The sequence below is a fragment of the Nyctibius grandis genome, chromosome 10, assembly GCF_013368605.1.
Source record: "Nyctibius grandis isolate bNycGra1 chromosome 10, bNycGra1.pri, whole genome shotgun sequence".
Taxonomy (NCBI): domain Eukaryota; kingdom Metazoa; phylum Chordata; class Aves; order Nyctibiiformes; family Nyctibiidae; genus Nyctibius; species Nyctibius grandis.
Genome location: NC_090667.1, coordinates 27,096,361 through 27,114,715, shown reverse-complemented (window position 1 = coordinate 27,114,715; position 18,355 = coordinate 27,096,361). Strand labels below are relative to the sequence as shown.

Here is an 18,355-nt window from a genome sequence, read left to right as displayed (position 1 = left end):
GCAGACACGCGTTTACCCCCACACAATAAACTGCACACCCAGACCAGAGCGATTCATTAGCGCCATTAGCTGTCTATCAAATGCGTCACGTGCTCAGAACTACAGGTGCAAATCTTGCAAGTATGAAATGCACACACAAAAAGAGGTCTCCTGTTGAATATTCAACTGTAGGAAAACATATGGTATTTTTAACAGGTTGCTTTGCAGGCCAGTTAGATGTGAATTTAAAGCAATCATCTTTTAAGTCGTAGCTATGCTGCATGTCCTGTGCAGTTATACCCAGTTGCTTAATTTGAAATTTAGAGCAATTTCTTTTGTCTTGCAAATGTAATTTGATTATAAGCCAGACGAATGCCTCCTCACTTATTTTTCTTGGAGGTCTTGATCACACGTCTGGAGCCCCTTTGTTATGTAATGTATGGCAGTTCGTGCTAGTTTCAGCAAAATTTAAGAATTAGTATCATTAAATATAAGTAAAATAATGAAAAGTGGTAAATATTAGCAAATTCTTCTAATTAAGTCAGATTGTAACACTTCAAATAGTCTTTGTAAAGCTGTTATGGAGTATTTTGTTGTAAGGAACTCAGAAAATCTGCCCCTTAATTATCAATATCATTTGACCGTCTTTTATATTGGTTTAATTTCTTCGTGTCAGTATTTATAGAAAATAGCAATGCAAGACATACAGCTGTACGATCAATGTTACAGCAGAAAACCCCTGCTTGCTGCCTTTTTTTTGTGTCCTCCACATGCCTGCATATTTTGGACTCCCTTCTGCCTTGCATTGCTGCTGCTGTGAGCGAGACATAGCATGATGCCGCGTGGTAAACACATAGTCAGTATTTTCATTTCAGTGACCCTCATCCTCCTCATCCCAGTCAGGTCACTGTCTTTGGGGGTGTAAGGTGTAAAGGATTTGGGTCGGGAAGGAAGGACACACCTCAGAAAGCCCAGATGGGAGGTAGGAATTGGGCTCTTGCAATGGGAAGTTTACTGGCTGTGATTAGCATCTAGACCTGGCGGAAACGTGCTGACCTGAGAGCACTCCCAGGGGCTGTTTGTCCCTCTGCCCAGGTTTTTGGATATCCCAGGCACAGTCCTTCTATGGCTGCTTTTTTACATGCTAAAAGCCTTCAAAGCAGAGCAAGGGAGAGAGGCAGAGGGATGCTACTTGTGGCTCCCTCCCCTGACAAGTGATGCTGAAGGATGCGATGTGCTGTGGTTGGTGCAAAGAGGATGCGCTCTTCCTTGTCCCAGCATCATCCCAACGGATTAGGATGAGGACAGTGAGAGAACATCAAACTGGGGAAGCAACTTTCCTTCCAGGCTTCTCCCATCCCTGCAGACATCAGGCCTGGAGGATTTTTCTGCTGGGTAAATTCCTGATGTTCACAGAGTTTCACTTTGCCAGACCAATATGTGGGATCAGGTGAAGGGTGCCTTTCCCAGACACGTTCTAATTGCATGACAGCAGCTGTAGCAAAGTCTGCCAGGAGTTTGGAAAGAGAAAGGGGATGCCTGGGGCCGTGGACCTTCAGGTGTGCTGTCACCATGCCTCATGCTGTGTGCATGGGGAGAGCTGAACCCCCCTGCTTAGGTTACCCGGGGTGGAGAAGGGGCAGCTGGCTTGTCCTAGTCCTTGCCAGGGAGCAGCGAAGTCGGTGATGGAGCCCAGGAGTCCTCTCTACACCTAACCACAGCCCAGCATGTCCACTGGAGACTTGTGCTGCTTGTGGTCCTGCAGACCTCTGTCAGCCTGACTGTGCTCAAAGCTGTAGAAACACCACAGGTTTGACCTTGCTTTTTCCATCTTGCTTGCCTGCCAGGAGGCAGGGATCCTTCATCCTCACTTCTGGTGAAAACAGTTGAGATTTCACCTCCTGGCCACCCCCAGGGCGTTTGAGGGGGTCAGGATCTGACCTCAGTTTCTCTCACTTGTTCTCATGACAATACCAGCTCCAAATCTGGATCATTCAGCCTCTTTTATGCCACCACCCTCTTTCCATCATGTCTTCCCCATCAGCTGGGTGGCCTCAGGCTCCCCTTTTTGCTGCAGGCACTGGGAAACTCTTTTGGTCGTGTTGTGCCAAAGCATGGAAGGGGGAGATGAGTCAGCTCCTCGACCTGATGATGCCTTGCTACTTCAGCATCCTCTGGGCTAGGTGAATAGTGCGTTTTGTCCTCAGTCTTCCTCCTCCTCCCTTGGATCTAGATTCTTGTGAAAGCTCTTAGTGCACAGGACATTCATCCTGCAAGAGGAGGAGGGCAGCACACCATAGTACACCTTCATCTCAACAGCAAGGGCTACTCATTTGTCATGTTTCACCGTTTGTACGTGGGAATGCTCATTGCAAAAGTCATCAGGCGCAGCAGTTAAATAATAAGAAGCAGCAGTGAGTCATTCATGCCACACATGATGGCTTGTTGGGAGTCTTAAATGCACAAATACATATCTCAGCTCCTTCAGTCTTAAAATTCAAACATATCAAGTATTGCATTTTTAAAAGGGTCTTGGTTTGTTGTTGGTTTTTTTGTGGCTTGGGTTTTTTTTTTTGCCTGCAGAAAGGTAAGGACTTTTGCGAGACATTTTATTCTTGTACATTGATCTTTATATCTGTCATATATTTTGTGCTTATTAGAGGCTATGGCGAATGAGGATATGCAAAGAAGTAAATGTTAAGCCATTTGACGAGTAACTGTTGTTATAACTTTCGTGTTGTAGCGGTCCGAGATGGCACATGCGCATGCATGCACATGCAGAGAAAATCCAGCCCTCCGCTCCTGTGATGGAGCTGTCTGTTAAAGAGAAACTTGAGAACATATTTTGCTGTTGGAGAAACTTGGGAGAAATAATGAATTCATTTGGTTCCCACCTCTTTTGACTTAGTAAACACGAACTTCGAGCAGCACTCAAATTCTCATCCAGAGTTCAACAGAAGCACTTGACTAGGAAGTAAACAGACAGCTCCAAACCAGGGTGGAGTTTATTTTATTTGCAATTTAAATACTTAAAAAAAAATAGATCCTGCTATTCATTAATTTTTGTATGACTCTACAACCCCTTTTATGTGGGTGAACAATATCTGTTAGAGTGAAAAGTTTTGCTTTTTTTGTTTTGCTACAATTTAAAAGAAAAACTCCATTCACGCAAAGCTGTGCTTTTCTCCAATGTTCGCATTATAAGAGAAAAAACCCAAAACTGTTCTTGTTTACTGTTGAAATCATGCACAGTATTATAGTCAATAATGCTGCCAATACATATTACACCTTTTGGCAATATTTAAGCTTCATAAAAGTGGTCACTTGTCTGAAAGCACCAATCTTTGTTCGTTCTGTGTTACTGATGCATCAAACAAAATTCCCAAACATGCTCAACATTCTTTTTTTTTTTTAAATCCTTTTCTTTTTAACATGAAAGATTGGTCCGTACTTGTTTTACGTATCACTTGTGGTTATATTTCATTTTTTCATGTCTGTTTATATTTAATGACTGTTAATCACACCATATACAAAGAGCTGGTTGTTTTGAGAATTTGTAATGATTTGTTCCCCCATAATAAGTAGCCAGGTTTATTGAGCTGCTTAAGAAATTTCCAGCTGTAAGTGGTTTTTTTTTGGGGTTGATTTAATTTTCTTTCATTTTCTTTTTCATTCTTTGCTTGAACCCAAATATTTAGCTGCTAGGTTAGGGCTCCTGTCTGCTTTCCTGAGCCTTGTTGCTAGTCTTTATGTTATTCTGGTTTGTTCCTTCTTACCCTGCTAACTTCTAGCTGGACTCAAGGGTAAGTGCTTCCCTGTAGCTAGCACAGCTCAGATAATCAGACTAGATTATCTGACATATGCAATGTGCTTTTTTTTTTCTCTCTTAAATCTTTCTCATGTTTAGATTTTGTAGTACAAACTTGCCATGTTATTTTCCTGAATTGAGGCTTGAAATGTAAGTTTCCATACTGAAATTAGGATGCATGTGATGTTTGCATAATTGCCTTCTCTCCCTGGCTTTCACATTGGCATCAAGTGATCCTCTTAGTAAAGCCAATCATTAACATTTCTATTTTTCATTCCAAGATGTAAATATTAATTAACATCACAATAAAACTGTAAATAGTACCTTCTTTTGTTTCATGGAATTTACATCTAGTTGACTGCTTCCTGCCTGAAAACAGATCATTTTGCACTCTGACAATATCCTTTCTCTCCGTGCCGATGATTAGCTTGGTGCAGCGCACCAGTGTGCGGGGCTAACCACGGACACCTCAAAGCCTAGAAAGGTAGGGCAGGAGGCCCAGAGAGAACTAGACGAGGTGCAGGACTCCACAGGAGACCCCCCAGAAAAACCCTCCACACACACCTTGTGAAAACAAGCCTGAGTCATCGAGGGTTGGCAGTTCCCTGTCCTGTAAACTCAGATTTCAGCAGCAAGCGGCAGCTCTCTGGGTCACCCTGGCTTTGGAGATGATGACCACTCCGGCTTAAATACATTAGTCACGGAGGGGTGCTGCTGTTCCCCCAAATTATCGTAAATTAATGTTTTAGCATGGGTCTCAATCACCAATCAAAGCAATGCTTGGCAAAGAATAAGACAGGGGAATTGTTATTTTACCTTTTCCCACTGGAATACCTACTTTGAAAAAGACAAAATCCCAAACTTGTGCTGTAAAACAGCTTCTCCTTAGTCTTTGTTCAGTCTGAAATACACCCAGTACAAATCCTTTATTGGTGTTAAAAGCTGCTTCTCTAATACCTGGTGCGTGCCTGCGTTCCTTAGGAGGGAATAGCATCAGTGGGTCATGAGAGCTGGCAAATATGTATCTGGAGTATCTGAATGCAATTATGAGAAGGAACAGGCGGTGTCATCCCTCCTGGCCATCAAACAAGACTCCTTTTTTTCTTCTTCCTCCTTTTGTTTCTTTTTTCTTCTTTTTTTTTCTGTGTGTGAGTATGTGCGTGTCTGTATAAACATACCCCTGGGTAGCAGGCAGAATTCCTTCTCAGCAGACACTTTCTTTTTTCTTTCTCTTTTTTGTTTTCTAAATGTTTGGATTTCCAAAGAGGATTCTTATCAGACTTTTTACAGAAAAAAAAAAAAGTTTAATTTGATGGAAATACAGAATTTTGCCACTTTGAAAGAAAGAAAGAAAGAGTGAATGAATGAATGAACTTGGGTCTGGCAACATTACATGTATTTGCACTACAATGCATTGCTATCCTATTAGATTATTAGTTTTGTGCTTTAATTGCTTTATTTTTTTTTAGATAGTTAGAGATATCATGAGAACGCTGCTGTGTCTTCTGTATTGTCAACTTGCAGATGCTTCATTGCAGGAATGCAGAATTAAAATGTGAATTCAGTTCTCACATAACTTGCATGAATTTAAAACTAGCCTGTAAATCACTTCTACGTGCTTTAAGAAGCATGAGACTCTAGCTTACATAATACAAATTCACAGGTTTCTGCAGTCATCCAATTCAAAATATTTTTAAATAGTTATAAAAATGCTGTGAAACAATGTTTTATATTATAAATAGCTGTTCTAAAACTGTGTTTTTAACTTGCCACACAAGGAATTATGTAAGTGTATACTACAAATTCTTATTCATTTAACTACCAACCATTAGATAACTTAGATTTCAATTCAGTGCCTCGTGTGTCTGGTGATTTACAGGAACATTCATAATCGTTTCTTAAAATTGTACCTCGAGCAGAAAATAATTTGTTTGCAGCAGAGGAAAAGCCATAAAACACAGGAATAAACAGCCAATTAAATGTAAAGCTGTCTTCTAACATGGAATAATATGAAGGAAAAAAAAAAAAAAGAGCTCTTAGCTGTCCAGCTGAGAGGGGGGTCCAGCCTGCTGCAGCGGCCACAGCTCGCAGCGAGGAGGGGGTTTGCAGAGCCCCCGACACACACACACACACACACACGCACACACACACATCACCTTTCAGGGGTGGCGATGCTGCAGCGCACGGCGAGGAGGGGACTTGGTAAGTCACCAGCCGGCACTGCCAGCAGCTCGCTCACAAACAACAGCCTGGCATTTTCAGTTCTGCTATGTTTTTTTTTCCCCCCCTGCCCCAAAACCCAGTATTTGCTAGTAAAGCCTCTCGCTCTGCACAGCCGGACAGAACGAGGTTTCTAGGCGCTTCCCCATGGTATTTCTTTACTGAGTCGCAGGCCAAGCGTGTCCGTCGGCTCTGCTCAACCAGCGAGGGCAGGAGGGGACCCTGCCGCCCCTCAGAGCGTGCGGCCGGGCGCGGTGGGCATGGTGGGCACGCTGCCGTGCATTGCCGGCGAGCACCACACAGGCTGGAAAACTTCTCCCGCCTTGCCCGGCCAGGCCAGCGAAGAGTTTTCTAGAAATATCTGTAAATGAATAGCTGCCATCAATCATTGTCATTCCTTTATTTCATGTCTCCTGATGAGGTTGACTAGTGTCATTGTTTGTTACTGTCCAAACCACATCTTCATTCTTGTAATGTCAAGCAGATATGACAAGCACACATTTTCCAGATGAGTAAGATACAAAGTCACCTTTTAATTTACAGTTGTTTGATTTTTTTTTGTTTGTTGCTTTTGTTTGTTTTGTTTTGTTTTTTTAATAAGCAAACGTGTTGTGAAATTTACTGGCTGTTCAGTTGCCTTTGGTACTAAAACAAAGTCACTCATTAATGAAAAGAAATAAATCTGGAGTAAGAAATTCTTACAATAAAATGGCTACCTAAAGCCTTTTATAACAAGAATTCTTTTATGGAGCTTGTCCCCCGCTATTAACTTCACCGCTCTCAGAGCAAAATCTGCCAAAATTATTGCTGGAGCAAAAGAAATGCAGAGGGCAGGGAAATACATTTAAAAAAAAAAAAAAAGAATGAGAGCTTTGACTGTTTTGTCTTTTCCTTTTTAAATAACAGCTAGATAAAGAGAAATACAGCCCTCAGAGGACCAAATGGTGGGACAGCCCTTTGGTTTCCATGATTATTGTTGTTGTTGTTGTTGAAATCTTTGTGTTCCCGACACTGGCAGACTTTTAAGACTCTGATTTCAAACACTTGTAGGGAGTGAGTGTGTGACAGGGGGCTAGTTAATGGAGTCAGTATAAAATGCAAACTGGATAAAAATGAACAAAATAAACCTGGCAGTATTAAAAAAAAAAAAAAAGAGACCGTAATGTCAGTGGCCAAGTGGAATATAAAAGGCCAGAGTCTGCAGTTCTCCAGAAGAAAGGTTCGTGGGGTCTGTGCTGCCAATTTACCTCCGCTGGCAGCCTCCCTCCCGAGACCACCATCAAACACCTTTCAGCTGCAGTTGTGTGCAGCTTGTCTAAATATGTAAGATAACTTTTGTGGGCCTGCAGCAGCATTTTTGGCTGGGGCCCTGAACAAAGAAGCACCAGCGAGCTTGGCATGGCACCTTGGGAAGGGATTGTAAATTACTGGAGCATCATATAACTTTCTTTCTTTGGTTTCTACTTTCTTTTTAGCTAGAATAACAGAGCAGGGTCAAAAAAGCAACCATATTTGACTGAAACAATTAATTTAAAGTACTTGCAAGCGAGCTGTACAGTTTGGGTGTGAATATTAGCCATTCTCATTTTGTACTTTGTTTAAAAACTCATTCAAACTGTACAAGCCATTTTGAAAGAGGATAGATTATATACAAAACTTACTTCAGATGTTGGTGTTATTTAAAATCACACAGATCAGCCGTCTGGAGCAGAGGACCAATATATTTAGATCTGTCCTATTCTTTTTGTATTGCCTAGGAAGTTTAATGCTTTCGGTACACTTTGACTCCTAAGTTTCATTTTTAAAAGTGACTCCATTGGAAAAATCAAAATGTAAAAACAAATTGCAAGTTGCATGGCATGTTTATTTTCTGTTAATTAAGGGAAGGTGACTTTAGTGTAGGATTGTCCTTTTTAATCTGCTCCTAGTTATTCTTAAGAATTTTAAGCATCAAGCCCAGGGCAGATATTCCATTTAAGAGAAATACATGTGTGTATTACCATTCTCCAAAGACATCTCCAGTTCACCCCATGCCAGCTTTATCCCCTGGGTGGGCAATGTGCACCCACCAGCCCCGCAGCTCTGCTGATGCAAAGAGATCTGATCATGCCAGAACTGCGGTGCTGGGTGGCTGCACAGAGCTGTGGCTGGTCATCTGCCTTCCCAGGGCCAAAAACCACATTCTAAACCACCAGCTGAGCAGAAGTCATGAGGCTCACACTTTTTTTGGTCACTTGAGCTCATGCAGTGCCATGTCTGATGCCTCTCTCTTCGGGTGGTTGTTCTGAGATGGTGAGATTTGGGGCAAATGGGCTTTTGAGCAACGGGCGTTGCTTTGCAGTGATTAATGAAAGTAAAATTGCCCCCGACTATGGACAGTTGTGAAGGCCGTGTCAGTTCTCAGTGCTTGGCAGGGAGCCGTCTGTGCCCCCTGCCTTGGGCAGGAGATCTTAAAAAGCCCAGGACAGACCCTCAGCTCCATCGTAACCAGCAGAGCCTTGGCTGGTTCACACCAGCCGAAGGTCCACTCTGTGCCCACCTTGTTCAGAAAACATAAAGTGGTAAAAAGCTTATTAGTTTAGAGTAAAAAATATTAATTTCCAACATGCTTTCTAGCACATCTGCTCAAAAAAGTTCACCAGCTAAAGGGCTAGAGGACTCTTCAAATTTCCAGCTGATTTACTCAGCTCTCAGAGCCTCGTTGGCTGAGCGGGAGGATTGACAGTGTATCAGGGCTTCTAATTGAAAAGTAATAAAATCTCTGAGCGAAGCTGGCAAAGGAAGGCCTCCAGCCAATTTGTCAGCTTGCAGTCAACTCAGAGGAGCCGGGCAGAGCAGCAAGGCATTAAAAATAGTCTGATAATATCTGTTAAAACATTTTGCATGCACTAGGGATGGAATCGAAAACAGCACAGGCAGACTCTGGGAGTGAACTCAATCAAATCAATCTTGGCCCAGAGGGACGGAGACGATGGGGCAGAAAGCTGTCAGACAGGAGCAGGCCCGTGCCGTGAGCCCCAGGACTGGGCGGGCTTCACATCCCGCGCCCAGGGATGCTGCAGAGGTGTGGTGGAGGTGATGCGCTCGACGGGGAGGTTGTCCCTGTACCCCGAGCCAGCCCTCGTGCTGCCACATCACTCGGCACCGGCAGTGGCTTCTTCTGTCCCCGTGTTGAATGCATGGAGACGCTGGTTGAGGGGGGGACTTGGGACAGGGAGAGAGGCAGGGGGGAGGCAGCAGGACACGGTGCACGGGGAAGAACAGGGGAGCGGACCCTCAAAAATTAACCAGCTGTAGGAAAAAAAAAAATCAGCGTTTATTCAGCAGGGTTTTAATGAGGAAAATTGCCAGCTACTGCTGAATTAAGTATTGCTAGCAGCTAATTGAAATGTTACATGTTTTGATTTGTCTGATTTCTTTCCAGTGGGTGATGTTATTTATATAGTTTGTATATAGCTAATGACAGACTATACAGAAAATGTAAAGATTGCTTCCAATGATCAGTCATATCTGAGAGCACAGACATGAACGAGGTATTTAGGAAGTCATGCCATCCTTCACAGCTTAATATTAAACAGTAAAACATATATAAAAGAACACTATCTCATTATCATTTAAAGCTCTTTTTATTCTTTTTTTTTTATTTTTCTTTCTTAATTAAGGATTTTTGTTTTTCCTGGTAAAGAGGGATTTTGTTTTAAAACAAATACAGTTACCATATACTGCTATTGCAGAAAACTGCGTTTTTCGTGTCCTTTCAGCCACGTTGTTTCAAGGCCACCCAGTTCCCCCAGGAGGCTATAAACAGGGGAAGGATTTAAATCCTATTCTCTTTGTCGGGGATTTGGCAAGAACCCATATAGTAGGAAGCTGAGCACAGACAAAACCGAGTGAAAGGTGTCCCTTAATTCCCCGGCCACTGGTAGAACAAAGCCTGCTCCCAGCAGGGTCCTGGCTGGCCGCACCCAGGCCAGCTTGGCGGCTTCATTTCAACTGCTGAATTCGGTGTATTTTTAGTTAACCATGTTGAGATTAATTAATTAGCCCCTAGGAGTTAGTGCCCGTAAACGTCACCCAAGGCAGAGAAGTGTGAATACGTTGAGGCTGTTAAATCACCCAAAACTGGCATCTCGTGATCCAGGCAGGGGAAATTCAGCCCCTCCGTCAGATGACGGGCAGCTCCGCCGCACTGTCGGGTTATTGCCTCAGTGACAACGAATTACATATCACTTTAACTTCTTAGCAGTGCTTTAAAGAGCATGTTTTTATTTCGGAGAGGTAGCGTTTGAAGATGCCATTAGGAAAAAAACTGCCATGGGAAGGCAAACATTGGCATTTGGATAAAGAGCAATGTAAGTGGTTTGATACCTAGAAAACCTAGTAAATATATAGAGACAAATGCTACGGCTGTAACTTCTTTAGAATGGCAGAATCTATTATAATTAACTGCAACTAACTAAATAGGAGCTAATTTACTTCTCTGAGCCAAAATTCTGTTAACTCATAGCGTATTGTAAGATACAGAGTAAGTTCTTGGGTTTGAGTTCTGGTTTTAAGTACAGAATAAATGCACTATAACGAGCCGTTGACAAGATGTTAATTCTAAAATCTTTTGCCTAAATGCAATAAGATAGTCCATAACTGATGCAAGTTGACAATGGGAGGTGAAAAGTGTACTGTGTAGCCTGCAAAGAGAAAAGTTAATGGCAATGCAGGGAAGAGGAGATATTTAGCTTTCATGCTTCGTACTGTATATTTTTTTCTGTTGTATTTGTCAACTAAAATGTCTTACATCTCTCTAAATGGTGTCTTTCTCTATATGTATAAATGAACAGATGCAGATAGAGCTCAAAAGCATGGCATGGATGAATTTATCTCTTCCAATCCCTGTAACTTTGACCACGCTTCACTCTTTGAGATGGTTCAGCGCCTCACTTTGGACCACAGACTTAATGATTCCTATTCTTGTCTGGCAAGTATATTCTTTGGTCTCTAGTGATATAAACGTCAAGCAGCAAAGTCAAAGCTAGTGCGAGTGGGGGCTAATCCCCCTGTTGCTGGAAGATTGACTTCTGTTTATACCAGGTTTGAATTTGGCACAGAGGTATTTTCTTTTGAGAGGCTACCTGCAGTGAACTGACTGCCGTTCTTCTCCAGTTGCACTGTCTTTACCATTTCTGTTTGCAATGCTTAAAATGTTTCTTCCTGCAAAGACAAATGCCAGTGTGGGGATGAGAAGTAGAGAGCAGTGTTTTGCAGCCTTCCAGAGTCTTCTGGATGAAAGAACAGGGGAAAGATGACGGTCTGGTACCACCTCCCATGTCAATGGAGTCCCACCAGGACTAACTGTGGCCCAGCTTTGTGTGTCTTTGTGAGCAGGGATCCCAAGCAGGTAACAGGTGGGACAAGGTGAATAACTGCAGTGATGCTGCAGTCTGTCCACGCTCCTGTAGTCGCATGCCCATCCTGATTATTCTCATGAGCACAGGTTGCAGCTCTCAGCCCACTGCTGTGTAACATGGTCTGTAGGACAGTGGCACTGAGGTGCTCCAGGACATCTAGTAGCCTTTGGCTGGGTGCAGTGCTTGGGGGCTCATAGGTAATGTGAGGATTTAAATGACAAATAACCTTTAACAATACAAAATGAACAGTTAATTTTTAGTGGTTTCGGTGGCAAGGATGTAGAGGCTCTTAGGTTTTGAGAAAACAACAGGATGAAGCCTTTCTAGAGGAGCTTGAAATGCTGGTCCTGTCCTGAACATGGCATGGGACAGATCCTGACCTGCCACGCTCCTCGTGTTGCACAGAAACCTCCACACTGGGGTGTCATCGTGGGCTTCTGAAGCAGAAGGACCATCCCGTGCCAATAGCCTTCACCTTTTGCCAGCTGTGCAGTCTCTGGAGGTGGGGCTCTTGAGTAGCTTGCCGTTAAAAGCAGCAACCTGGGAACACAACTGAGCAGTTGGCAGTAAGGCTGTCAGTCTCAAACCCTGTCCTCCAGGTCCCCTGCCACCATGGTGCTCCTCTCACCTGCTCTGCGCCTTGCACCGCACGCAAGGGCTGAGCTCCTCGGAAAGGCTAAGATCCAGTAAATGCCACTAGCAGTAGTAAGTTGTCACCTTCCTGATGACTGGCAGGGCTGGGAGGAACGGTTGTGGACATCCCCTGAGGTAAGGAAGGGGTGGGGGAAAGCTGCAGCGTGCCCTTTACCCGCAGATACCCAAGTGGTACGAGTAGGCTTGGTGGGAGCATTGTCAGACCTGCAGCAGGTTTCTCACCAGTTCCATCGAGGTCTTTGCTCTGGCAGGCAGTGAACTTGGCATGCAGCTTCTGCTCCCCACGCATGGCTGACCCTAGGAAGACCATCCCCATCCATGCATGTCTGACAGGTTGGCTTGCAGCTGGTTTGTCTCTGTGCAGCCTCAGGCCTGGTGAGAGAGCTGTGACCGTTGAATTAAATTCATGGAGAGGTGCAAGGCCATCACTAAAAATGATTAATAATGTTTCTCTTCAAGAAATCCACCAGCCACACTCTGCTTGTTATCGAGATGTTTAGGCCCTTGCTAGAAGCTACCGGAGTGGTGGAGCTCCCATCAGCACCAAGACTTGTGTCTCTTCGGAGCGGAGCATCGCCAATTAACCATCTTCTTTCAAATCACCTATTGCAGACCGTTACAAAGAAGTGAATAATGGCCTGTGTTCACCTACACTTGAATTTCACATGCTTCTTTACGTATTTTACTATGGTTTTGTCCTGATTATGGTGTAAAAAAAACAGACTGACCTCAAAATTTAAGTTCAACTGCAAAGAGCTCCCATTGCTCTTGCTAAGTCTTTGCGATGTTGGTGATGATACCACTGTGCTGGCTTGCCTGGAGGAGCTGTGAGCCTGTGGTAAGACTGCTCTGTCCACTCTGTGTGCTGCTGGGCAATTGTTATTCTCCCTACAGGACGTTCACATGCAAGGTCCCACAGAGTTTTGCCTCATCACACCTCTTCTTGTTTTAAAAAGTGGACATGAAGGTGCCAAGAAGACTTACCCAGGCACAGTGGCTTACCCTGACACAGAGGATAACCCAGCGTCGCCTCCTTTCCATGGGACCAGGTTAAACAACATTATTGTGAGCCCACTCACTGGCTGAGCCAGGCATCCCTATGAAAACAAATAGGCTGACTGACTCATCTTAGCTGTGGCAGAAGTGATGTTTGCTGGCAGAGAGCACTGTGCTGGGGAAGGGAAAGAGCATTGTCTGCATCACTTGCTGAGGGCTCCTGCCCATCGTCCACAAACCGGTAGCACAGTCGCATTCGTAGAATCATAGAAGCATAGAATCGTTTTGGTTGGAAAGGACCTTTACGATCATAAAGTCCAACCGTTAACCATTCACAGCTCTCTGTGGACTTTTGGGAAGAGTATGCAGCTCTTCCAGCTTTGTATGGACCCCCCACACACGTGGGTCTTCGTTCCTTTCTGCTTGGACATGTGCATTATTTCTGAGATGGCCCTTCAACTCTTGCCAAGACTTCCCAACCTACTGCCGGCATCTGGCTCACGCAGCAGGGTCCCTGCTGGAGCTGTATTGCCCATGATGTGTCAGCGTTCGTGGGATTCACGTCATACAGCACAGCATGTGCTGAGGAAAGGGGGTCTTCCAGAGTGCCCAGCTTAGCTGAGATGATGTGAAGAAGTCAGATTAAAAGGTCCATGAAGCAAGCTACTAAAATGAAATTGTTTTGTGTTACCTATGGTAGCTGAGAAAATTCAGCTACTGAAAAGTGGAAATTTTCCGTCAAAAACACTGGTTTTCACAAAAGCTGCATTTACCATTAGAAAAATTGCCAGTGATTCACCAACCCCGATCAAGCCTTGCGTTACCCAGCTTCAAAGCTCCCGTTGCGCTCTCCACTGGTGCCTGGGACACATGTCCCCTTCTCGATGCAGTTCAGCTTGTTGAACATGGTCAGTTGAGCTCCCTGTGCTCTACAGCCATCCTCCAGTGTCCCATCTAGGTTTCCTCATGCCTCTGAAAACCATCTGGGAGACCACACTGAGCTACACCTAGCTGCGTTGGAGTGAGACACTCGTTGTGTCACCACTCTCAGCTGTGTATGCCAGACTGGCTGGTTGTCAGCTGGTTGCGCCAGGCAAATCTGGATCTGCCTGAAGATGTGGGGGATTTCTCTGAATATCACCTTTCATCACACCTTAGTTTTTTTCTGGGACTGTGGGGAGCAGCATTTGCTGCTCCTTTGGGGCCCCAGTCAGCAGCAGGATTTTTATTTCATACCTCTGCTGTGCACAAGGAGACCACCTGGTCCTCCTGGGCTCTAGATCTCTCCACCCGTAGTCTGCTTGCCCGTGCTTTCATGAGGTATCATGGTATGAGGCTCATCACTGAACCTCTGAGCTTCTGCTCAGGCTTCCACTCAGCAAGCCATGGCAGCGATCTTGAGTGGTTGCCCCCATCCCTCCTGTCTGCCTGAGGACCAGCACTTCTCAGAGCCTGTTGCAGGGAAGCAATGTGGGGTGCACTTTGTCGCTGGATCCAGCCTCCTGCTTCTTTCACCCCAAACTCTGGGCTTGATACCTGGCTGCAGTGAAATCAGTGCCAGCCTTCCCTCTGGTATCAGTACAGCCAAGATTTCACCCCACTGGGAGAACTGAGTCCTTTGTGTGTATTAGGTGAATATAACAATTTCAGCTGCATTTCTACCCCAGTAACCAGATGCACACGCCTTCCTATCGCAGAGCAGTTACGGCATTTCTACATTTTTACCATGCCTGGTCGCCGGAGACTTGTATGAAGAGGGGCAAAGAGAAGAGAGAGTCCGAGGATGTAACAAACGAGCAACGTAAAGAAATCCAGAATCAGGCATAATACCACCAACCAAAAAGCAAACAAAAATACCGTTAAAAGCGGTGAAGGCAAATATACCCCTCCCAAAAAATAGCCTTCCAGAGTGCCGTCCCATCTGCATTGTTCTGCAGCTTCGTTTCGAAATGTGCACTTCTAGTGATCCCAGCACTGTAGCTACTCCCTATTTCTATCATTTTCCCCTCATTATTTTAATTCTTTTCCCAATCTGTTTTGGAGTTGGCCCAATAAGGATGAGCAAATCCTTCTCTATGTCTTTGAGCTCTTAATTGATATTTCTTCAACTCTTTTCAAAGCAGCTATTTTGGCATCTAGAAAAGATTTGGTGTCATCTGAGTGGTAGAAAATATATTTTAATCTTTCACAGCAGTGTTGTTTCTAAGATGTAGCATTTGGGGTAACAGATGGGGTGGCAGAGAAGTTGCCTATAGGGGCAGTGCTCTGCCTCAACTACTCTCCCGCCCGCTGCAGGAACTTTTCAATTAAACGATGAAAGATTTTGCAGCTTGATGCATTCCAGAGCTGCGTCTTAGCAATTGTTTAGCACCCAAATTTCCATGTAAATATTGACAGTTTTGCAGCATTTTGAAAAGCAATCTACAAGGATATTCTTGTTCTCGCTAGTGCCTTCCCCGAAGGCAGAGGCGCGCTCCGCTTCGGCTGTCCCGGGACGTTCCCCGGTGCCGTCCCCTCGCGGGGAAGGGCATCCTCCTCAGTAGCACGGACGTTGCACCACAGGCTGTGTGTCACCAGGCCCTCAGGACTGACAGACAGGAATAGCCTGAGGTTTCTGGATGTGTAAAGAAAACGGTGCTCGTGAGCAGAGCTTCCCTTTGCTTCGATGCCGAGGAGGTGGGCGATGGCAGAGCACGTCGCCAGCGGTACACAATAAGGACGATGGGAAGTGTCCCCTTCTGATACTGCAGAGCTGCCTTCCTCTGTCTGCAGGACGTTCCTACCTGCCAGATGCAAGAGAAGTCATTATTCAGTGTAATCCCCCACGCTCTCCCCCAGACCAGTCTTCTTGCTCCTGCCGAATGTACAACCCCATCCCCGAAATGAGATTACTGTTTCACGCTGTTTAAATACCCAAACCTTTGTCATCTCTTAAAGGTGTAAGTCTTTTTTTTTTCTTTTTTTTTCTCTTTTTGTTAGGCACTGACAGGAACTGGCCTAACTTTTCAGTATTTTTAATGACATTTCCCTTTAATGGTAGCGTAATATGTTTTTGTTAACAGTTGCACTGAGTATATGCTGTGTTTGGGTGATGATATACAGACTGTATTGTTTAAGAGTGACCTCTCTGCTTTTTCCTTAACGTAGCCTTAGGTTTGTCTTTCTTTTATTAGAACAGTTGACCACTACACCTCCAAATCTGATAGCCTTTGTATTTAATAACTTATATTTAAAATCAAGTCTCTTTATTTCTAAACAGGGCTGGTTTAGTCCTGGCCAGGTCTTTGTGCTAGATGAGTATTGTGCACGTAATGGAGTGAGAGGCTGTCACAGACATCTCTGCTACCTCAGAGATTTGCTAGAGCGCGCAGAAAACGGAGCTATGATTGACCCCACCTTACTTCACTACAGCTTTGCCTTTTGTGCATCACATGTTCATGGCAACAGGTAAGGAATTCTTCTTGGCTAGCAGCTCCCTGCCAGCAAGGGATGACTTTGTCAAATATAGGTGTCTTTGGATAACGTGCAACAGTCCCCAATTTGTTTTCGCAGTGGATGTTTGGCAGCAGCGCTTCTAGTGGCACAGTCGCTTTGTTTGTTTGTTTCGTTTCTTGTTTAATGTAAGCACTAAAAATGCACGTAAAGGATCCAGGAATGAGGGTTTTTAACTTTCTTACCCAGGCACCTGCTAGATGCTGTTCTGGACAAGATAGAGTTGAAATACATGTGACTGTCACGGGTTGAATAACTAGAAGTAAACGATACGCTGTGCTGGTTTAATTGCTGTGCGAGAGGATCTGACAAGTTGCAGCAGTGAAATTTTCAGCAGTATCAAACTTCAGTGTTCAGAAGGGCTTTAAGCCCTCGGGCACCCATTTAAAGTCCTTGTGACATCAGTTCAGAAATTGCTTAGACATAACTGAAAATTTTCTCTTGCTGCTGTTGCAAAGCAGTTTCAATTTCAGAAGTAGCCCATTCCTTTCTCTCAAATATGGCAAACCTTTGATGGGAGGAACTGGAGCTATGCTTTTTCCTTTACTGTTTATTTTGTTGACAGCTGTAGCATCTATTGCAGCTTCTTTTCTCTCCTTTTTTTTCTGTTAAGTTGCATTCTATACTTTGAGATATCGCTCTCTGCATATGCTGCTGAAGAAAGGAATGTTATAAAATAATTACGTGTTTTTATAAACCCTCTGGTAAATACCATCCCCAATTATGACACACATTGCCCAGGTTTCACGTTGCAAGGCTGCCGCTTGCTTTTGCAGTTACTTTCATACACCTTGTCATGGAAACCGAGTTTTTGCTTCCTTAATTTCCTTTTTAGTTCTGACTTTCCTTTGCTCGTTCATTCCTTCTTTGCCAATTGTCAGTTGATTTCAGTTGTTCCCTTTCAGTTTAGTTTCCTTTTGTTTTATTTTGAGTTGTTTCATGCTTTCTTCTTGTTTCTTTCACTTTTGCTGCTGGCCTTGCCCCCCAATGTTTCAATCACTCCCCAAAGCCAACGTATGGCAGAATTACTTGGTGGGTCCCAGCCAAGTGCAGACGGCGAGGGGGGCAAAGTGTCTCATGCCCCTGCCGCTGAAGCGGAGACAAAAAAGGATTCCAAAAAGGAGTCCAAAAAAAGGAAAGATTCCAAATCCCAGCCGAATCCAGAGCCGAAAAGGTAAGCGAAAGCGCGCAGTGCACAGAAGCGTGTTGTAGAGGGCGTGGGGCTCCTCGGTCACTGAGCACACTGGGCAGGTTGCGTCCCTGCGGCACGGGGAGACCCGCCACCACACTGGCATTCGGGTCGTACGCTCTCCTGGAGTTGGATGTCATTTGGGCACCCAAGTCCTGTAGCGGGTCAGGGCCTTGGGTTTTTTAGGCATGTGTTTAGGAGATGGCTCACACAGCGTGTAGGGGATGAGACTGGGCAGGGGAAACTGGCTGCCCCCATTGCCCCTCTTCCGTAGGCAGGGCTTATCCTGGCAGGAGGCTGTTGTGGGGACAGCACCTGTTTCAAAGCCCGTTCGGCCCACAACAGAGAGGAGGTTGGATGGCAATTGTGGCTACCCCATATACCTCTTCACAGGATCCAGCATAGCCGGAGCTGGACCCTTCTCTTCATCAGGGTCGGTGGCAGGAGGTATCTGACGGTACTGGCCAAGGTGACACCCCGCCATTCCCTCCCCATGGGGCTGGAGAGTTGTGGGCTCAGGAAAATGTCTTGCTTTAAAACCCGTGTGGTGTGTAGACCCCAGTCCCGTGCCAATTCGGCTGCCCAGGGCTGTGTGTGGCTGCTGTGCCATGCCAG

General features: G+C 44.8%; 1 protein-coding gene across 1 annotated transcript in view; it reads left to right on the top strand.

Moving 5' to 3' along the window:
- Positions 1–18,355, top strand: part of CADPS (calcium dependent secretion activator) — a 214,160-nt gene that overhangs the window by 117,276 nt on the left and 78,529 nt on the right. Inside the window, 2 exon segments of the mRNA XM_068408648.1 lie at positions 10,843–10,979; positions 16,319–16,506. Coding sequence (XP_068264749.1) covers positions 10,843–10,979; positions 16,319–16,506 — 325 coding nt within the window.